At 34.9% G+C, this 21,242-nt stretch overlaps 2 protein-coding genes and 1 long non-coding RNA gene across 7 annotated transcripts in view; 1 reads left to right on the forward strand and 2 right to left on the reverse strand.

Moving 5' to 3' along the window:
• Nucleotides 1-4,458: 4,458 nt before the first annotated feature.
• On the reverse strand, nucleotides 4,459-10,512 carry Usp1 (Ubiquitin specific protease 1). The gene is made up of 3 exons (XM_023169040.2): nucleotides 10,323-10,512; nucleotides 9,646-10,257; nucleotides 4,459-6,018 (listed from the first exon to the last, which is right to left on the reverse strand). Exons 2-3 carry the CDS (start codon nucleotides 10,241-10,243, stop codon nucleotides 4,769-4,771), a joined length of 1,848 nt encoding a protein of 615 aa, XP_023024808.2. The 5' UTR covers nucleotides 10,244-10,257; nucleotides 10,323-10,512; the 3' UTR covers nucleotides 4,459-4,768.
• A 1,260-nt stretch (nucleotides 10,513-11,772) lies between these two features.
• The window catches only part of LOC111512876 (uridine phosphorylase 1), a 49,203-nt gene continuing 39,733 nt past the window's right edge, over nucleotides 11,773-21,242 (reverse strand). For all 5 annotated transcript variants that reach the window (XM_074183128.1, XM_074183129.1, XM_074183126.1 and 2 more), the window contains 5 exons: nucleotides 20,118-20,279; nucleotides 16,736-16,921; nucleotides 15,449-15,587; nucleotides 15,126-15,319; nucleotides 11,773-14,226 (listed from right to left, as the gene is read on the reverse strand). In XM_074183128.1, coding sequence (XP_074039229.1) covers nucleotides 14,044-14,226; nucleotides 15,126-15,319; nucleotides 15,449-15,587; nucleotides 16,736-16,921; nucleotides 20,118-20,279 — 864 coding nt within the window. In that variant the 3' untranslated portion in view covers nucleotides 11,773-14,043. The remainder of the gene's footprint in view (nucleotides 14,227-15,125; nucleotides 15,320-15,448; nucleotides 15,588-16,735; nucleotides 16,922-20,117; nucleotides 20,280-21,242) is intronic.
• LOC141485743 (uncharacterized) lies at nucleotides 14,225-15,618 on the forward strand. The gene is made up of 2 exons (XR_012467402.1): nucleotides 14,225-15,036; nucleotides 15,093-15,618. It is a non-coding gene; the product is annotated as an uncharacterized lncRNA (long non-coding RNA).

A 21,242-nucleotide genomic window follows, 5' to 3' on the forward strand; every position in this document is an offset into this window, starting at 1 on the left:
GAAGTTTTTGGTTCTTTTTTTATAAAAGTTATTTCAATATGGAGTTGAGAATTCTGCATATGAATCACGGGGAAATTGAAGGAGGACAAATTAAGTAAGAAAAAGAGACGTAAAGATTGTAAAGAAACTGAAGTTGTCAGTATTAAATTGAGAGAGAAATCACTATCAGGTTCATTATATTTATTGTTTTTCCGAATTTTCAAACATCGCTCTTTTTGAGTACCTCTCAACATTTCATCTACGAGTGGTTGACAATTTTAGAAGAAGAGAGACTGACTCTTTGGCAAATGAAGAAGAAACGTTGAGAAACTCACTCAAAACGAACGGAGGACGACGAATTTTTAAACATCGTTCTTTTTGAGTGCCTCTCAACATTAAATCTACGAGTGGTTGACAATTTTAGGAGTGGAGAGACTTGAGTCTATGGCATTGTAGAAGAAACGTTGAGAAACTCACTCAAAATGAACGGTGGAAGACAATCCCAAAAACGACAAATACCACTGCGAGTTTCTTCATCAATAGAAATTCTAATGTATTTCTCGAATTAGGAAAATGATTTACAGGCTCAAAACTTGACTATATCCAACAAACTTTTATGTCATTAAATACTTAAAATTTGCCTTGAAACTCTTGTAATACTTTTTCCCAACCAAACAATGAATGATTCAATTGATTGAATACCAGAATTACTAAAGGTGCTGAGCCCCAAAAATGAAAATTTTCAGGAATGGAAAAAAATACACATGGCAGGAGTTATATTGGTCAGTATGGAAAAATCCAAAAGTGAAAACATGGCACTTGGATTGTTCAGCAATTCTAGTAGCCAGATTCTAAGAACTCCAACATCTGATAAAGGCAATATCACTACTTGTATGAAAATTATTTTCTGTATTCAACTAGAGAAACTTCATCTGTGAAGTCAGTTACTTTAATAATTCAGGACTTTGTTATAGTTTGCTGAAACAATCTTAAGGAACACCACACCACATTTACTGAATTCCCAGCTGTTCCCTAACATAACTAAAGCTTCATATACAGGGCAGATGAGAAGAGGGAGCTTTTTACATCTGCCCTGTATATGAAGCTCAGTTTTGTTTTTTAATGAGACAAGATATCGAGGTCCAACAAAGTTTATGTAAAAATATATCACTTTTAGTATATTTCTGATAAAAAATTTAATAGCGCTTGTTGCATTTTTGTGAATCTCTGATAATCTGTAAGTTCAAATCTAGAAACTAGTACTTTAACCAATCACCAGAAATGCAATACTCATCTCGACTTGTGTTTCACCAACAAAGTTGGCTTCTTTGGGAGGTGAAGGAAGAGAAACTACGCCTGTTACCTCATCATCTTTTATAATGTGCAGTCCTAGACAAAATGTCAGGTTAAAACTCCGCACACCACAACCAGCAAACCTGGGAACAGCTAATCCCAATATCATAGAAAATACTTCCTCAGGGTACTTGACAAAATTTCAACTTTCTTAGCACTTTCTGTTTTTATTTTGTGAACAGCTCTTTTCAAAGTTTCAATTCCTCAGTATGTAATTTGGCTAATGCATAGGATTTCACCTGGTTATAAAGACTAGCCTTTGACTTTCTTCAAGAAACAAGTTGAAATGAAATTCTCCCATTATTAAAACTCCTTCACCAACAAGGGAATATCAACCTCTTCAGGCCTGAAGCATATATTCTCCAGTACGCAGATGACACCGCCCTAATTGCGCACTATCAAACGCTAGACAAAGTTATTAACAATTTGGAACATCTTGCAACAATAACAAATAAATGGTTCAATAAATGGAGAATTTATTGAGAGAAACTGCCGATTTACACTTGCAAAACCATTATTAGCACTTTTCTCTTCTCTGAAATTTGGTATATTTCCTCTATACTGGAAATCAAGCTTCATAACACCTATTCATAAATCTGACGATAAAGCTAATATAGAGAATTATCGCCCAATAAGTATTACCAGTGCTTTACCCAAAGTGCTGTAGTCCACAGTATGTGACGAAATCAAAGATTCAGTTAATCAAGTTCTTATAGATGAACAACATGGCTTTACCAGAGGCAGATCAACAACTTCCAACCTACTGTTATTTTCACAGTATGTGTTGAATGCTTTGGAGGAGAAACATCAAGTAGATGTCATCTATACTGACTTTTCCAAAGCATTTGATACAGTGAACCATTCAATTTTATGTGAGAAATTGAAAGCTATTGGATTTTGTGGAAAACTATTGGATTGGTTGCTATATGCAAGCTATATTAGTAAGAGATCTCAATATGTAAAAGTCAAGGGATTCACATGTCACGAAATTAATGTTTTATCAGGTGTACCACAAGGAAGCCATCTAGGGCTGTTTCTTTCCAACATCTTTATTAATGATATCAGAGTTGACTTAAAATATGCTGACATCTTACTTTTTGCAGATGATTTAAAAATGTTTAAGACAATTCAAACACCAGATGATTGCCTAGTATTACAACGTAAATAAATGTAAATGTATGACGTACTATCAAGTACTTACACCTGTAAACTATGATTACTACACATCGGGAGAACTTTTAACACGTGTCGAATTTGAATAAATTACAATTATTTTTATTATTATTAAAAGTCTTTTTGTGCATCTACTTGAGATGCACAACTAGACTTGAACACTGCCTTTTGACAGCCATTCTTCTCTATATGTTTCTGTATTTTCATATTATTCAGAAATAACTTTTTGTGATCTAAGCAAAGCATTTGATTGTGTATCACATGAAATTCTCTTGATTAAATTAAAACTATATAATTTTTCTGACAACACTATAAAGTGTTCGATTAAAAAATCGATTTCAAACTGTGAAAGTGGGCAATTCTCTATCAACAAGAAAAAAATAACAACTGGTGTACCCCAAGGATATATTTTGGGACCTCCACTATTTATAATTTTCATTAATGATCTACCATATTGGGAGAACCCGCTATCATATATTTTATATGCAGACGATACTACAATCCAAACAAATGCTAAAACTCTAGATGAGGTACTTATATTATCCTCTGAAGCACAGCCACAAACTGAAAGGTGGTTCGATGCAAACGAATTACATCTGAATAAAAACAAAACCCAAAACATGGTATTCACCCTAAGAAATACGGAAAATTACTTTAATTCGCAAAGTAGTGTGAAATTTTTGGGAATTCATTTTGACAGTGAGTTAAAATGGGATCATCATATAAATGAACTATCAAAAAAGCTAATGAGAAATCTATTTTTACTAAGAAACCTCTCCAGACAAGTTTCAAAAGCAACTCTTTGAACGGCATATTTTTCCTTGTACGAATCCATCATTTCTTATGGTATTGTCGCCTGGGGACATGCAACCGATTGTGATAGAATATTCCGACACCAAAGGAAAGCAATTAGAATATTAGACAATATCGGCTACAGAGATGAATGTCGAAATTCATTCATTACATTAAAAATACTAACCTTTCCTTCTCTATATATCAAGGAAAATGTGCACGACTGTAACACTAGGCATAAAAATGATTTGAGTACAAACTACTGCCGCTTAAAAAGATGTCAAAATGGACCAAATTTTTGGGCTGTGAAATTTTACAATAAATTAACACAAAAAATAAGATTTCCACCAATTAACATATTCAAAATCAGGATAAAATATTTTTTAATGAAAAACGCCTTCTTCAGCACCGAAGAATTCCTGCACTGTGATATAAGTTCCTTAACCATATAGGCATTTGTCGTTGTTTGAAAATACCCAATTTTAAATTTTACTGCTTTGTTTTTAAATGTGCTCGACGTAATAACTCAGATGTTCTTATAAGATATAAATATTTTTTATAAAAAAAAGAAAAAAACTTGTTCTGTGAATTGTAAGCATCTATTGTTTATGTTAATATCAATAGATGCCTGACATATACTAATTTTAATTATGTGTACATATTGACTTGTGTAAATAAATTATCTATCTATCTATGTATTTATATAATTTACACTTGTAAGCCTCCATAAACAAAATTTATCACAATTAACAATTTTTTGCTTTCATTTCTTCATCTCTTGAAGAAGTCAACTATGGTGGTGAAACATGCATCGAGAATATATTGCAGTTCTGGTGTTTGGGAAAAATGACTGTTTTGGATTTATTCTACACTAGATATGCCACTTTAACCCTTGATTTATAAGTTTGAAAGTAATCCATTTCATAAATATATTTTGTCAAAACTATCACCCTAAACTTCTATGAGAAAACAACCTCTGGAACATTCTGCATTATTTGAAGTGGTTAGTGGTAAAAAAGTACCATCTGTTGCATACTTTCTGTGGGTCACTGTACCTATATTTTGCAAGCTATAAGCATGGCAACCCTGTCACCAAAACGTATACAGCTACATCTTGTTGCAAGACGTCATATCGAGAGTTCTAGATATTAAAATAACAGATTTGACCTGGAATATTTGTATTTTCATACATCATAGCGATTCATAAACAATTCAATATAAAAAGCATCTTTCTAGAGTAATTCACATTTCTTCAAACTAATCCTGAATTGATTTAAGCTCTCCATACTCGAATTTATGGGGGAATGTGTGCACGATTTATTTTTTCAAAAAGTAAATACAAATATGTCGAGTTTTTCAACGATCATGAAGTCAATATAAATATTTCGTGATATCACATAAAATCAAGAGCATTTGTACTCACTTAAAAAAATATTAAACAATGTTACCCTTCTCATTCGTTTAGTTACCGTTACCCTGATAATTGGTCAGTAGATTTGGCATAGAACAGCAAGTATGGGGTCGACGTCGAATTTGGCTTGTAACTTAATTCTTCTACGAGTTCTTGGCTAGTGATTGGCCTAACGTTTTCGTCGTCACATTCTAACCACATGTCTTCCGGAGCCACATTGTTAGAATGCCAAGGAAATTCCTGCTCGTCTTTCCTGGAACAACTGTTGAAAGCGTTCTCAACGACATTCTTGTTCAATCTCACACCGCAACAATCCACACCCCTGCACATCCTAACACCGTTCAGGACGCTCTTGGAGGACAGTCCGTTTCTACTATCAATCAAGGAATTGGCATGGGACCTCGGCTTCAGGAACTTCAGGATGTTCAGAGATTTTTCGCTGCTGCTGGCGGAAAGACTGCCCTTCGGCAGGTCTCTCGAGCAATCGGAATAATCTTCCAAGTGGTCGGAAGCTTTGACGTATGCGATGTAGTGTCCAGAGGCCATAGTACCCCCTAGATGCATAATCACACAGCACAACTTATACCGGTGAGAAGCCCCAGTCCCATCCACTTTACAACAAGACTCGCAGAAACATTTCAAAGAGAGTGGAGTAGGTAGGTAAGTATTCACTTTCTGGACACCTGACGATGACGTGGTGAATCTCTTCAACTGCAGGACCATTATATTGGGCAACTTCTCGAATAATACCTCTCTGGATGCCTCATTATATCGCTTACATTTCTCGCACAAGTATTTGTTAGAATCACAAAGTTTTTCAGTCGTTACACAAGCCCTTCGAAAAATATCATTTACATTCATGGAATCGGAGTCATCGTCTTTCACGGATATCGGTACGGGGATATCATAGAAAGGTTCTTTCCTTTCTGAAACGCTTTCACATTCCAAGCACTTGGTGCGCCTCAACGTTATCCCCTCGAAGTCCTCGGCAACGAAATTGTATCCCAGTTTCTTTCGGCTGCCCCCGCTGTTGCTATCAATCGAAGCTGAGTCTTCGATGTCAGTGGAATTTGTCCCGTTCACCTGCTCCTCAGATATGGGCTCTTTGGTGCTCTTATCTTTCTTCTTGTAATTTTTTTTCCAGGAACGCCTCACGTTCCAAATTCTGCTCGAGTTGACGGGAGCTGCAGACTCGGTTTCATTGAGAAGTTCCGGATTTTGCTCGACTTGCTGCGTTAGAACATCACAAGTTTCACGAATATTATCCAAAAGGTAAACGAGCAGTTCATGGGCATCTTGTTGATTGTTACCTGTTGAGGACCAACAACAAAAATGAATATACAGTTTTTGTTTCTTCTTGTATTTTATGCTAGTTACTGAGGTTGAATGTTGAATGTTTTATTATAACATTAGCTTTCCACTCACTAAAGCAAGATTTGAATCAAAGAGCGCATCAAAATGGATTAGCCTTGAGGTTACAGCCTCAAAAGATATTTTAATGCTTGCATATGATATACAAAGGCAAAATCCATCTGAACAACATAAAAACATCTATAAAACTTGTAAACGACAATATCAGGAGTCACTATTGGAGGCTAAGAAAGCACATTACCACAGTATTACCACAGGTAATTACAGCAAAACTGTGTGGCAAATCATCAACTCCGAAACAGGTCGAAAAAACAAAATCTTAAATGAACCAGAAAATCTAACAGCTAACCAGATGAATGACTTCTTCATCAATAACATAAACACAACTCTACTGCACTACCCCAAATCTGATGTTGACCCTATTGCTTATATGGATAGAAAAATGAACACAAATAAGTCGATGTTCTTCAGGCCTGTAACGACAGATGAGGTGAGAATAATCATAACCAAGTTAAGAAATAAAAAAACGGAAGATATAAACGGTGTGAATGTTTTAGTCATAAAAAGTGCCATTGAATGTGTATAGGGAAGGCTACTTCCCTCAGCAATTAAAAATTGGTAGAATCCTGCCAATTCATAAAAAAGGTGTTACATCTGAACCAAAATATTTTCGACAGATAGCAATACTGCCAACTTTTTCAAAGATTTTCGAACACATAATTTACGAACAACTAGTAAAATACCTTGATATAAATAATCTTCTGAGTCTTCATCAATTTGGATTTCGGAAAGGAAAATCGACGTCTGATGCAATAAACTTTCTCACAAATAGTATAAAAGACGCCTTTGATAACCAAGAAAAATATGTGAGCGTTTTTACAGATCTTACTTCAGCATTCGACTCGGTAAATCACTCGATTTTATTGGCCAAATTAGATTTCTACGGAGTGAGAGGTGTCTGCCTGGACATGATGAAGTCATACCTTAACGAAAGATATCAAATTGTTGATCTAGGAAATACCAAAAGTGAAAAAAGAAAAATACTAAGAGGAGTGCCACAAGGGTCAATATTGGGGCCACTTCTGTTTCTAGTATATATCAACGACCTACCGCACGTGATGAGCTCGTCAGGCATAGAAACTGTATTGTATGCAGATGATGCAACCTTGGGCAAAAAAATATATAAAATAGATGATCCTCATATGATCCGTACTGACATATTAGAGAAAGCTCGATCATGGTTCACACCAAATGACTTGATTCTCAATGAACAAAAAACAGAAACTCTAACTTTTGAAACAATTTGCTTAAATCGAGATAACAAAAAGTCTACCAAATTTTTGGGAGTACAAACAGATTCCAACCTGAAATGGATAGACCACATAAATAACATGTGTAGTAAACTTAGTAAGACGGTTTTTGCTATCAGAAGAATCAAAAAAATAGTAAATCTAAGTGTGGCACTTGCAACATATCATTCTCTATTTCATTCAGTCCTCAGGTATGGTATAATCAATTGGAATAATGCATCAAAGGTACATCTTAACAGAATATTTGTCATTCAAAAATCTGCAGTAAGAAGCATAATCTCTGCCAATTATGATGAAAAGTGTCGGCCAATATTTGTAAAACTTAAAATAATGACCCTATATTCAGTTATGTACATCTGCTTCTTGTTCAACAAAACTTGTTGAATGAGGTTGCTCACAAGGATATACACCAACATGATACAAGAAATAAACCAAACCTTGTTCGTACAGCTAATAGGTTGAAAAGAACAGATAATATAGGAATTAAGCTATACAATGCCTTATCTGCCGAATTTCGTAACTTGCCATTTAGAAGATTCAAAAACTTATTGAAGAAAATATTAACCAAACATCCTTTATATGAAATTGATCAATTTTTCGAAGTTATCCAAGAAGAAAGAGACACTTTTGTGGTCACCTCACGAACTTTTACTCAACTTTGAATATATATAATACGTTAGCTATGTGTTTACAATTTGTAAAAGCTCATGGCTTTACATTTTACTCAAGTCTTATAAGATTGGAATTTTATCTTGTTAACTTGTATTTTTTTTTAAATCTAATTTATCTACAAGCATTTTTTTAAAACTATATTGACAAATCTTACCCTCTCAAACCTATTTTAGAAATTGTATTGACGTGTCTAAAAACTGTGTGTTTCTTGAGACTAATAAATATTATTATTATTATTATACATTCGAATAGCGTTCTAAAGATTTGACTTTCGGAAAGGGAAGAGGTTTTTAGGTGACCAAAATAAAAAATCACCAGTAGGAAGTATGTCACAACCTAAAAAGTTTTTTGTCTAAAGAACAATAAAGCAAATCTTCAGAAGGACACATTGAAGATTTACCACCCCAATATCCAGTGTCTAACTAATAAAATAAAACAGTTACAGTTGTACCTCGATGATGAACATTGTGATGTCATTTGTTTGACTGAACATTGGCTCAATTTAGACTGTTTGAAAACTATCAATCTGAATAATTTCAAATTCCCTCCAACATGGTGGTGTTTCCATACATGTTCACAAAGACTTTCAATATAAACCTCTCCTTTTGGATACTTTTTGCATTGAGCAGCATGCAGAATTTTGTGGTACCTATTGAATTATCAAAAGAAATTGCATTACAACATACAGATCTTTATCCAACGAATATGAACTATTCTTCAATCAAATTGAAGAACCTCTAGCAATGATATCAGTAACATATAAAACCATAACATTAATAGGGGATTTCAATAACGACATTTCTAAAAATGACTACATCTCAAATTCCTGGTTGAATATCATCAAATCGTTTGGACTTAACCCTAAAATAACTACCGCTACTGGAGTACTCCTATATCTTCCAAGTTGCATAGACAATATAATGACTAATTTAAACGATAGTGAACCTCAGATCCTAGTATTTCAGATCATAGTGGACAGTTTATAGAAATTTCAAATTTTTTTACATACATTGCTGAACCTAAATGAAACAGAATAGTTACTCAGAAGGGACTGGATGCCATGAAACAATCTCTTGAACAAGTTGATGGTGGATGTTCCATGACAACCATGTCCCTACGAACATGATGGCTGACTTCTTGAATAATACATATAGTTCCCTTGTATGTGAACATTTTCCACTGAAAAAATTAAAAACAATAGACTGAATTTCGGCAAAATAGAAATTCCTCTGGCAGAATGAAGCATTAACATTTCTCAAACATTGAATTTGACCTAATTTTTTATTAATATTTGCAAGTGCACTGTTGACTTTTTTCATTACAATTAAGACAAGACCAAAGTAATGCCCAAGAACTTTATGACAGAGTTCCTAGCCATATTTGTATCAAGTTTAATTATTGTGAATCAACTTTTGTCTTGTATGAAAGATTAAATATTCAGTTATTTAGATTACACTTGGCACTTCCATTTGTTTCCATTCAAAATGTAATGATTCATCATGAACGGAAAAAAACGAGAACAGATCTATGTAAGACCAAATGAAAATAAAAGCTATCAATAAATTATAAACATGAAAACGTTACCTTCAAATATTGAATTAGCTTCTCTAACAGCTTGCAACAGAGCGATCGGTTGGTAGGGATCAGTGGAGTCTTTCAGTTCAAGATTGTGCATCGTTGTGAACAACTCATGCAGTTTCTCTGTGACAATTTGCACTTTTGATTTCGGGATGATATCGTTTGAGCTTCCTAGGGACAATAAATCCTTGCTGCTAGTGCTGCGCGAGCTCGGGCCTGTAATAGCTCCTATATTTCGACCGAGAGACGAGGTTTTCGCTTTGGTCTGATTCAGTCTTGAACTAACCAGAGTCAAATCTCCAATGAGGTGATGCAGGTTATGTAAGAATGTAGGAGCAAAACGCAGGGTATACAAAACACTGTTTAGAAAGCAAGTATTGCCCATATTCGAAAGAGTTGCCACAGGAGAGTCTTGGAGAACATCCCCGTTGTTTTTCTGGTCGCCCCGATATCCGTTCAGCATTTCGTCCAAGGCCTGTTTTTTGTTAGATATAGTGCCTTCCTCAAATACGTTTTTGCGTTTCAATTGATGACCAGCCTTATACTTTTTCTTTAAGGGTTGCTTATTGCGCATAGAAATCACGTCATTCTCCAGAATTGTCATCTTCCTCAGTATTCCTGCAAATGAAGACGTTTAAATAGACACTTGTTACCCATCACAGAAATCATACTTCAGTACTTACATGTGTATTCAATATTGAAACTATCCCACCACACGAATCACAATTTCACTGTCATCCGTCAGGAATGAAAATGTATTTGAAAATCTCAAAATCAAATACTTCGTAAATTCCTACAGTATACAATATATACTATCAAATATTATCCATTAAAGGTAGGACTGTAGATTAAATAGGAAGACAAATGACAAGTGATGTTGAGATCTTCTTCTCATCATTAGACATTTTGGCTGTGAGGGTTCAGGGTCATCAAACATGAATGCAACTTTTCGGGCCACGAAAGTCCCCCTTCCCTTTCACACAAATAAAATTTATGGCTCCTTTTCTACTTTGATGTCAATTTTTGTTCACGTTGAACTTTGAATTGGAGATTGGATTAAAGAATAATAATGTCAAAATACCATCGAGTTTTGCTTATTCACAAATTAAGATATCAAATACGGTTCTGACACTAAATATCGGACTCAATCGTTTTACTGTTTCCGATATCTGTGAAAATTATTGATACTATTCTTTTAGAGTTTTGTATTTTCCAGAATTGTCTCTGCCTCTGTTCATTCATTATCTTCAGTTGTTATGGTAATTGTTTACGTGGTTTACCTTCATTGAATATTGAGAACAATAATTGAAAAATGAATATATACTTGCTAGCACACCCTCAAATAATTTTGAAATATCTTACCTGAAGTGGGTATTGGCCTAATCCTATGTTCAGAGTTGATGACAAAATAAATCGAAACGAATACATTTTATTTTTCTTCATGAAAAAATATCAATATAATCACATTTCTTTACAAATTAACCAATCGGGTGTCTTCCGCGGAGGTACAGGGATTCCGGAGAAGTGTCTTTTGAATGTACAACTATACAGTAAGTGTATAAATTTATCATTTTTTCTTTTCACGTATGGAGTTATTTGTGAATAATCTTGAAAACGCACAAAATTTTGTCAATTCCTTTCGAAAACAAAGAAGAAACATTTTTATTCACGATTTCACTCATCCCAATGTTCATATTAGTCTCTGATATTTTAAACCTAAGATTCTTTCATTTTAGAACTCGGATTTTTTATCTCTCTCTTGTCAGTTCTTTCACAACAATTGATATCATAACATAAAATGTATTTATGATGCACTGTTTGGAACCTTTGGTGTAGTAATGAATATTACTGGAGTTTTTTTTTCCAACACCAAATCGTTATTTTTAACACCTCGACACGTGTTTCGATCACCAAGTGATCATCTTCAAAGAGGAAGATTAAAACTTCCTCTTTGAAGATGATCACTTGGTGATCAAAACACGTATGGAGGTGTTGAAAATAACTATTTGGTGTTGGGAAAAAACTCCAGTAATATTTATAAAATGTATTGTACACAAGTCGCATTACATTTGTTATTTTTGAAATTATTCTGGAAATTTATGGTAATGTGGGTCAGGTAAAATTATGAAAATATTCACTGGCGAAAACTTTATTTGTTATTGGCGACATTGATAATAAACTAGACTAAAATACAGACATCCAGCATATTTTTCTCTCGATCAAACAGTATGTATATCACAACAAGCTTGTATTTAGCAATCAGAATTATTTCTTCTTTGGAAAGGAACATTGACTTTTGATAAAGATATGTTGCATGAAATCATATGAAGTATTGGAATTTCCACCTATTTATCTTAGAATATTTACTTGAATTCTAGAATTCCGTGAGAGCATTTTCATGATTAATTTGCATTGACGTCATATATGATGAAAAAGTATGACCAACTAACAATGCAAGTTCTTAAAACATTTGATGACTTGATGTTGGCAGCTATAAGCGGTTATGTCACTTTTAACTTTTCTTGGGTGAAAAACTTTCCATAGTTAAACATTATTATAGTAAGACATTTCATAACATCAGTGGTAACTTATTATAATATCTTTATCAGCATTTGTATTTGAATGCAAGCTTGTTGTACCTAACTCGCACTGTATATCAAGTACTCAATCTTTGAGTCATTTCAATTTCACATACACAATGTCTACACAATCCAATACCAATTTCTCAAAAAGCAGTTTTTCTTGTAACTCCTAAGATTAAATAAGATTCAACAAATACCAACATGTGTTGATTCTTGATAAAAAAATGCGACACAGGCATTCGGCACGGAAATGTTTAATTATAAACTTGTCAATTCACACTCAACAGTAAGTAAAAATACATTCATTATTATGCTTACATTTATTAATTATAAATATTTAATGCATAACAATGATATTCTGACGAAACAGTGGGCAGTTTAACAATATAACGATATTGGAAGACTCAAAACAAAATTTATTTCTAGCAAAATATAAAATTGATATATTAATCATGTCTATTTTAGCATCAGAACAATTGATACTAACCACTACAATAAACATTGAGTTGGCGTTTATTCAAACCACCAAATTTGGTAATTTGGACATTTCTGAAAATCGGGGGAGTAGGTATTGTCAATATTTTTCAAAGGCTAGTATAATAAAAATTGTTCTGAATTCGTACCTATATAAAGTTCAATATGTGCTAAATGAAGTTCAAAAACAAGACAATATCGTTGTCTACCATTGTTTCCATTTGCCAACAATATATATATTGTCTTCCAAAAGTTAACTACAAACATCACAACATTTAATCGTGGGCATGGTGGTTATTCTTGACAAAGCTATATACTTATATACAGAGTTTTCTTAAATATTATATTAGGTAGAATACTCATTCTTAAATAATACTTTATAACAAGTGGAAAATTATCTATATCAATATCTACCCCTGAATTCAAAAAAGGTGAACACATTTAACGAAATATATTTTGATATTATGAAAAGAGTCTCATTTTGTAATATACAGGTGGTCAGATTTATGAAAATACAAGTCTCAGATGATATGTGCAGAAATGTATCTCACGAGTGGTCATAATTCCAAATAATTTCACACATTTATATCATTAGATATACAAAATGTGACATAGGAATTATTAATCACATAACAATTAATGAACGTATAAATATTGTGAGAAATTTTATATTTATACCAAGAATCTACTACCGATACAAGCTGTGTATCAATACTTTTAATCATAAGAATGATGCACTACTCACTATCACAAAGCACATACATGTTCTCTGCTCACTAAGGCTGTTTTCTACATTCACATATAGCTTGTCATATGTAGGAAAAGCTTCCTGAATTTCGATACGGTCCCGCCCTCTAGATGCGATTTGGTGAGAACATGAGCATTGATGAGGACGCTCAGTTGCAATAATAATAATATTAAGGTGTATATATCGGCAGTGCAGTGTGAGATTGTACTTGGGCAAGTGCTAGTTTCCATTCTTTTTCGTTGTTGTGGGAATTCTGAAGACTCCTCCTAGACTTGACAAGCCGTGGTTCTCAAGAAAAATTTTAAAAATACTTGAAATTTCCTTTGGCATAACCTATAAAAATGTAGCAATGGAAGTGATAATAACTTTATTAATTTTCTGGTACTAAAAAATGTCTGGATATTTCTCCATGTGTGGTGATGCATTGTTCTGGATGTGCGATTTTAAACATTCATTATTCCTTCTTATGGAATAATATATAGTACTCAGGTATATAAAAAAACTAAAAACTAACCACACTTGTTATCCACGTAAAATACATAGTAGGTATATTAAAAAAACTAAAAGTTAGCCACACTTGTTTATCCACGTGAAATAAAACTATTCAAATGTTTGCGATTCTTGTTGAACCAATTTAAAGCGTCTTGGACTCTTCACGGACATAGATCCGTGTCCGTCAAAGAAAAAGCTTCCTTTAGTTTGTAGGTACTTCTTTATATAGCGAGCTATCAATATTTGAGGTCTAACTTGCCACTCATTTAATACTTCCTTTGTAGTACAAACCTGAAACGATATAATTCATTAGGTATGTAAAATCAGCAAGTTAATGATTGGATACACCGCGTTTTCTCATGAAAGAGCATTGCACCAAAAATAAACTAAAAATCTGCCGAATAAGTTGCGTTTTCAAAATGAGAATAATGCCTGTGATCGGAGGCATACATTTCTCGTCCCAAAGAGAGACATCAATTCAACAGTTTCCTTTGAGCATAATTTGGCGGTAGGTCGACTATTTATTCTGAGAAAGTGAAAGTAAAAATATTGACATTCAATTTTTTTTATTAATAATTACAATTAAGATCAAATTATGTGATCGGAACAAATAGCGAATTATATAGTGATCATATAGTAGGTATGTATAAATACAAATACATTATTCACTACATAATCCCATTACACAGCCGATAATTTGAATATTTCGAAACTGATAATTGACTTTTGGGAAAGAAAGGTACAAACCCAAAACCTTTCTTTCGAAAAATTAATGTCTTCTGAAAATATACCTCTTTCAAGTTGACAATTGACATATTGCATTTGACAACAGTTAGTTTTTTGACAGTTACTTTGAGTTTAGTCACAGATATACTGGTTTGTCTGCCGGGCGCTACCTTCACTTGGCCAATAGAACACTTTCCAAATTTTGGGAGAGATAAAGTTCATTTTAATCAACTGTACTCCAGGCGACAGACTAGTTCTGTGGAAGAGGAATATTATTACATGGTAATGTGTTCATAATCGCGTGACCATTTCTGAAACCAAGGTTTTCAAAAATCTATATTCGTTTTTGTTAACAAATTCGTTAATTTCGTATAGGTTAGTTTCTACCACCACTAGAAAGTTCAACTAATTCATTTGGGATTTTTTTTTAGAGAGAAATATCTGCCACCAAACAAATGACGTACCTGATCTCCCTTCAGTCGGTCAAGTAAAGTAACACAAACATCTGCAGCCTTGATTCCAGCATGATGTGTGAGAGCTGCGAATGGAGTGGCTTCCATTTCGATATTTTTAATTCCATTTGATCGCAAGTTTTCCAGGTATTCCATCTTTTCCGCTTCAGTATAATCGCAGAAAGCTCCATCCAGCCTCCCTTGACCTATATAGAAAGAATATGCATCGTATAGACAAAATCTTGATTATCTTTTCATTTATTATCCACTCTCGGATTGTTTCATTGCCTACCTAAATTATGGAAATATGGGGAAAAGTGAGACAAATTCAATACCTTCATAGAAATCATCGGCACACATTGTGGTTCCTGTAACGGTGTCATATGGATCTTCAGGATCTGCCAAGGCTTTCAGTTCTCTAACAAGTTTTTTGTCGAGTCGGGTAGGCCTTTTAACAATTTTTCCTAGAATTGGCTGAAAATAAAGATCTAAGTTAACGAAACAATATAGTTTATTATCCCACTGAGCACAGATTCAGTAAGAATACAAGTTTGTTTAGATAAGAACAGACATCTATGCTTTATTTGCCTTTTTTTTTATTTTTGCAATTCATTTGCAGAGAACAATCTCATATTTTGGTCATTGTTTACATTTATTTACATTTATTTACAAAACACTTGGTGAAGATATTTCACGTAAGCAATTTTGTATCTCCGGTACTTACTTCAGTATTGACAACATTGAAAAAAGATTCATGCATACAGATCCATCTATTGAGTATTTACGAAACCATTGTAGTTGTGTTGTATGAAAGTTTCAACAATAGACTAATGTTTTTCGATTGTTGTTGAAAGTCGATGAAGATGGTATTTCTTAGCAACTTGTAGTACGGAAGGCAGCGCTGATTTTTTTGTATGAATGAATTTAATTTTAAGCAGTTGATAAATATGAAAGGCCAAGGCCGTAACACGCGGGGTTTCAAGGGGGATTGATCCCCCCCGAAAGTTCTACAAGCAACGACCATCCAAAAATTATATCAATTACAACGATTGGCTTGTTTAAACATCACAGGAGCCATGAGAACAACACCAACCGTGGCAATGAAAATAATTACTGGTCTGTCCCCTCTGGACCTGTACTTTAAAAAGGTTGTGTTAATGGCCATGTTACGATTGCTTCGAAGTAGGAATGGGTCAATTGAGGCTGAGCCTATGGCGAGAAGCGTTCACTGCGCAACTTCTGCTGCAGGCAACCAGTGATGCAATTGAACCTAGTTTTGTGTTTAATTAACCCACCAACCAACTTTTCAAGCACTTCGATAACTAGCTCACCGGCAGGACCTCCGGCAATCAGGACCAGACAAAAACGGACTTCATCGAATCCCGAACCAAAGGGGACTGATTCAAATGGCGCTTTTTGCAAAAGGTATTGTGGTACTTTCGAAAGAGGAGCTTCAAAAGGAGGTATCACTAAACTTCTCTTTCAAGGTTTTAGGTGCTTTGTCCCCCCCTACTTCATAAAATGCACCCTTTAAAAATAAGTTAGACGTATTTTTGCACCCTCTACAGGGTGCAATTCAAAAACAATAGTCTATATCTATAAAAAAACAATGAAAAACTCACCACTTGGTAATATTTGTTGAGCATTCCGTCAACGGCATCTTCAGATATAACTACGGTACCGCCTTCCAGTCCAATGCCGCCGCATGTGCCGATTCTAAAGAAGATGGGATCCTTACATTTCGAATGATACATTAGCTTTATTATTTCGTGTAATAAAATACCGATAGACGGTGCCCCCATTCCATGCTGTAAGAAAACGATTATTTTCAATAAAAAAAACAAAGCGTAGGTAAATTTTTTTTCGTTATCAACGGCATCATCTATTGTAGTAATTAGCCTCGTGTTCTGGTTGGCCTACGTTAATAACTTCCCGAGTCACCTAGGAAGCATATTGGCTGTTGCAGAATAAATCCACCTTCAACTGAATGAATTCTCACATGAATAATATCCGGTCGGAGGTTCTTTGGATTGTAAACCAGTATCTTTGGATTGTGAACTGGGCACACTCCTACTCTCGCCAATTTATCGCGTAATGAGTTTATTGTGTCAAAGCTATTTTTGTTTTTTTTTGCCGTGGTCTGCATGTTTTGTGTCTGACGTTTCGTCTACACTGCGGTAGGCATTATCAAAGGCAATGAGGTAACGGTTGAAGTGCTCGAATTGTTCTCAATGCAGAAACTACAACTAGCAATGAAGAGAGGGCTGAAAAAGCCACTGTAAGGCGAAACACACGTGTTGTTTTTTTGTTAAATTGTCTAGTTAAAATCTCACAATGAAGAGTTTTTACCATCAAATATAACAAAAATTTATTCGATATAACAAAATTCCTTACTTTATCTACATAAAATTCTTGGGAGAATTACTTTAAGAGATTTAGGTGGACCGCAGTATAGAAAAAATTTAAATTAGAAATTTAAATTTTTGCAGTTCTGCGATATTTTATTAAGTCCAAAAAGGACTTCCGAAGTTGTTGAAGCTACATCTGTCAATTCAGTTGTCATTTATTTATTCTGTTAAATCACCATAGATTGATATATCATTCAACGACAGCTCTGTTACGCCAGCAACGCAAAGTACGGAAATCGCATTTAGAAAATGCCAAAATTAGGTACTTTTTAGGTATTTTTAGGTACCGAAGTCAAAAATTAGGTGCTCTGTAACTTACACCACAACTCAATACTTAAAGTTGCGTTGCTAGCATTATGTGATGCTAGCAAGGCAATGAAAATAATAATGAATGTGAAGGGAACACTATTAGGTGCTAATTAAGTGCTCTAATTAATAAACAAAAGCTTCCAATTTCGCTAAACAGATCTAAGAATCAGGTCTCTCCAAAAAGAGAACGAATGCTCTATCAGGTATAAACTAAGCGTGGTAATAAAGTGCTTATTAGGTGCTTGTAAGAAATTAAGATAAAAACGACCGCGAATAAGCGAAAAAAAAATCGAGCTACCTGATTTGAGGAAAAAAAAATAACAATATGCAATAGAGTCTTGAGATACTCGTAAAATAATACATAGACAATCAAAATAAAGTGCTAATTAGGTGCTGACTAGATATTCATAGTAAAACTAGATTCTTTAATGCCTATGGGGCTCATGAAAACCACCATGACTGATGTACTGAGTTTTTATAGTACGTTATTTAATAAATAAGGACAAGAAATTGAAGGGCTGATTAGGTGCTCACTAGATAAATAATAGTAAACCTAGATTCCATAATGCCACAGCCTATGACTGATGGACTTAGTTCTTACAGTACGTTCCTCGATAAGTAAGGGTATGAGAATAAAGTGCTAATTAGGTGCTCATTAGATATTTAACAAATGTAGATTCCATAATTCATATGGGGCTTATGGACCCGATAACCACCATGGACCGATAACCACAATTAAACAAAAAATGTTTAAAATATGTTTTTCCGTTAACCAACTATCGTACCCCTACGAACGATAACCCTCAGAAATCGAAACTTGTGCGAGCTGAGAACTAGCGAGGTCTTACCTTTTAACGTGTGATTCCTAATAAGGGTTGGACGATATCAAGTGAAAATTGAGCGTTCAGCCTGGGGCTTGAACCATCGACTCACACATCGGCCGACTGACTGAGTGAACAAAGCATCCACGTCGTCGAACCGACCGGTCGGTAGCCGGTAATGCCCCATAGGCATTATGGAATCTATGTTTACTATTATTTATCTAGTGAGCATCTAATTAGCACTTCAATTTCTTGCCCTTATTCATTAAATAACGTACTATAAAAAACTCAGTACATCAGTCATGGTGGTTTTCAGGTCCTTTAGTCCCATAGGCATTAAAGAATCTAGTTTTACTATGAATATCTAGTAAGCACTTTCAGGTAAGTATCTCGAATTTTTTTTTTTTTTCGCTTATTCCGGTCGTTTTCATCTTAATTTCTTGCAAGCACCTAAGCTTTTGTTTATCAATTAGAAAATTCTACGATCCTCGCCGTTTAGCACTTAATTAGCACATAATAGTGTTCCGTTAACATTCATTATTTATTATTATTTTCATTGCGTTGCTGGCATCACATAATACTAGCTATTGAGTTGCAGTGTAAGCTACAGAGCACCTAATTTTTGACTTCGGTACCTAGAAAGCACCTAAAAAGTACCAAATTTTGGCATTTTCTAAATGCGATTTCCATACTTCCATACTTTGCATTGCTGGCGTAACGGAACTTTCAACGACACGTCTAAATAATAAATGGGTGTTCTCTCAGGGCAACGTACCGCGCGATTCGACCATTTCGGCGTAATCGTCCTACCGAGAGGACTATTTGCAATGTGGTGGATAAATTCGAGGTCACTGGTCCTGTTAACGATTTACAAACACCCGTACGTCGACGAAACGCCGAAAACATCGGCCTTTCGCATTCCACAACGAATTTTACGCCATGACTTGGGCCTGCACCCATACAAAATTGAACTGACCCAGGAATTGAAGATAAACGATCATAGTGTGTTCGCTGAATGGACTCTGGAGCAGTTGGCAACCGACTCTAATTTTCATTGAAAAGTCGCATTTCTGGATGAATGGGTACGTGAACAAACGAAATTGTTGAATCTGGGACGATACCAATTTACATCTAAGAGCGTCCAATGCATTTTGGAAAAGTCACTGATGTGGATTTTGAGCTGGCCAGAGTCGACGTTTCGGATTCGCTCCACCCAGAGAAGCCTAACGGATATTTGAACAATGTTATATTTCATATATATGAAAGACCCCTTAAAATAAGGTTAGAGAATGACTTTCATTGACCTTTTATAAGGCTTTTCACTTCACAAAATCTGAATGGATAAAAATTAGTAATGGAGAACTTGAAACAGATTGGTGAAGGTGAAAATTCCAGAAAACTTCCTTGAAAAACTTCGATTACTCCACAAAAATCACTCCTTCGAATATTTTTTGAAGAATACTTACACTAACGGATAGAACGGGCCCCACTTTGTACATACTATATCTATAGGAATACTGACTGATATCCATCAACTGAGTGCCAGTTGGTAATTTGTGTCCAATTTCTTTCATCACATAATGGGCGAAATTTTCCATCCTCTTCGGTGTGCCACCCATGCATACGAACTGAAAAAAAAACAAAACTTCAAGACTAAAGACATAACATTCAATTCAAACATAAATTTTGATCAACTTCCAAATTGTCCGATGTTTCCAGGTTTATTAGCCGTGGTCTGCAAGTTTTAATTCCCGACGTTTCGACTGCTACTGCGGCAGACAATATCAAAAGCGATATCTTAATACGATGTGACGTAATGGCTTCAATTTTGCAGCCATTTCTTCAGGTCTCGTCGCTGGTCTCTACAAGGGTCTCAATCTGCCCACTCCCAAGCAATGACTGTGGGTCCACAGGCTCTTGTCTGGTATTTATGTCGCTGTTCGAGTGGGAATATGATTTGCAGAAGCGAGGTGTGCAATATTATGAGATGTACGGCGTGCCTGTAATTATCTTCATGAATGAGGAAATCCTTGTGATTGATTTCGTTTGTTGAGGTGTTTTTTGATGACAATGGATTTGGTGTTTTTGAAGCTTATTTTGTGACCTGTTTCACGATGATGTTCGATGATGGATACTATTCTGTTGGTCTGGCCGATATTCTGGAGCAGGTGGAACATGGTATTCAGTGTATGCCCTGCGCCTCATTGGATATCGTGTCATTAGAAGTTTCTCTACAGAATTTGATTAATTTTGTCGTTGACTCCATGAATCTGAGGAAGAAGAGCTTTTGGGTGGTCCGCCTGTTCGTGGATGTGGGGTACGAGTTTGCTGAAGTTGGATGGATCTTTGGATTTGGGATTCGGAAGAGTCGTTTTGGCGAAGGGCAGATTTGAGTTCAGTTCGTCTAGTTCCTTGGATCTATCGTTGCTGTCAGTGTGTTTGAGACCTGTGTATGAGATAATTCAGAACGTAATTCAGTTGGGCAGGAGGAATTCAATTGTGCAGGATGATGATAGGACTCAGCATTGGCGAAGCTGTTAGTATGGATTTGTTTTCGGTAAACAGTGTGCAAGAAGGAATCATTGAATTTT

Source organism: Leptinotarsa decemlineata, unplaced genomic scaffold (genome assembly GCF_025532065.1).
Source record: "Leptinotarsa decemlineata unplaced genomic scaffold, Ldec_3_MD MMD2_tig00026330_RagTag_RagTag, whole genome shotgun sequence".
Taxonomy (NCBI): Eukaryota; Metazoa; Arthropoda; class Insecta; order Coleoptera; family Chrysomelidae; genus Leptinotarsa; species Leptinotarsa decemlineata.

Bases quoted from the DNA above. Each gene is read 5' to 3' on its own strand.
- Usp1 (XM_023169040.2), bottom strand. From the start codon at position 10,243: ATGACAATTCTGGAGAATGACGTGATTTCTATGCGCAATAAGCAACCC. The intron at 6,019-9,645 runs GTAACGTTTTCA...GGTCCTCAACAG, and splicing joins AGCTAATTCAATATTTGAAG to GTAACAATCAACAAGATGCC.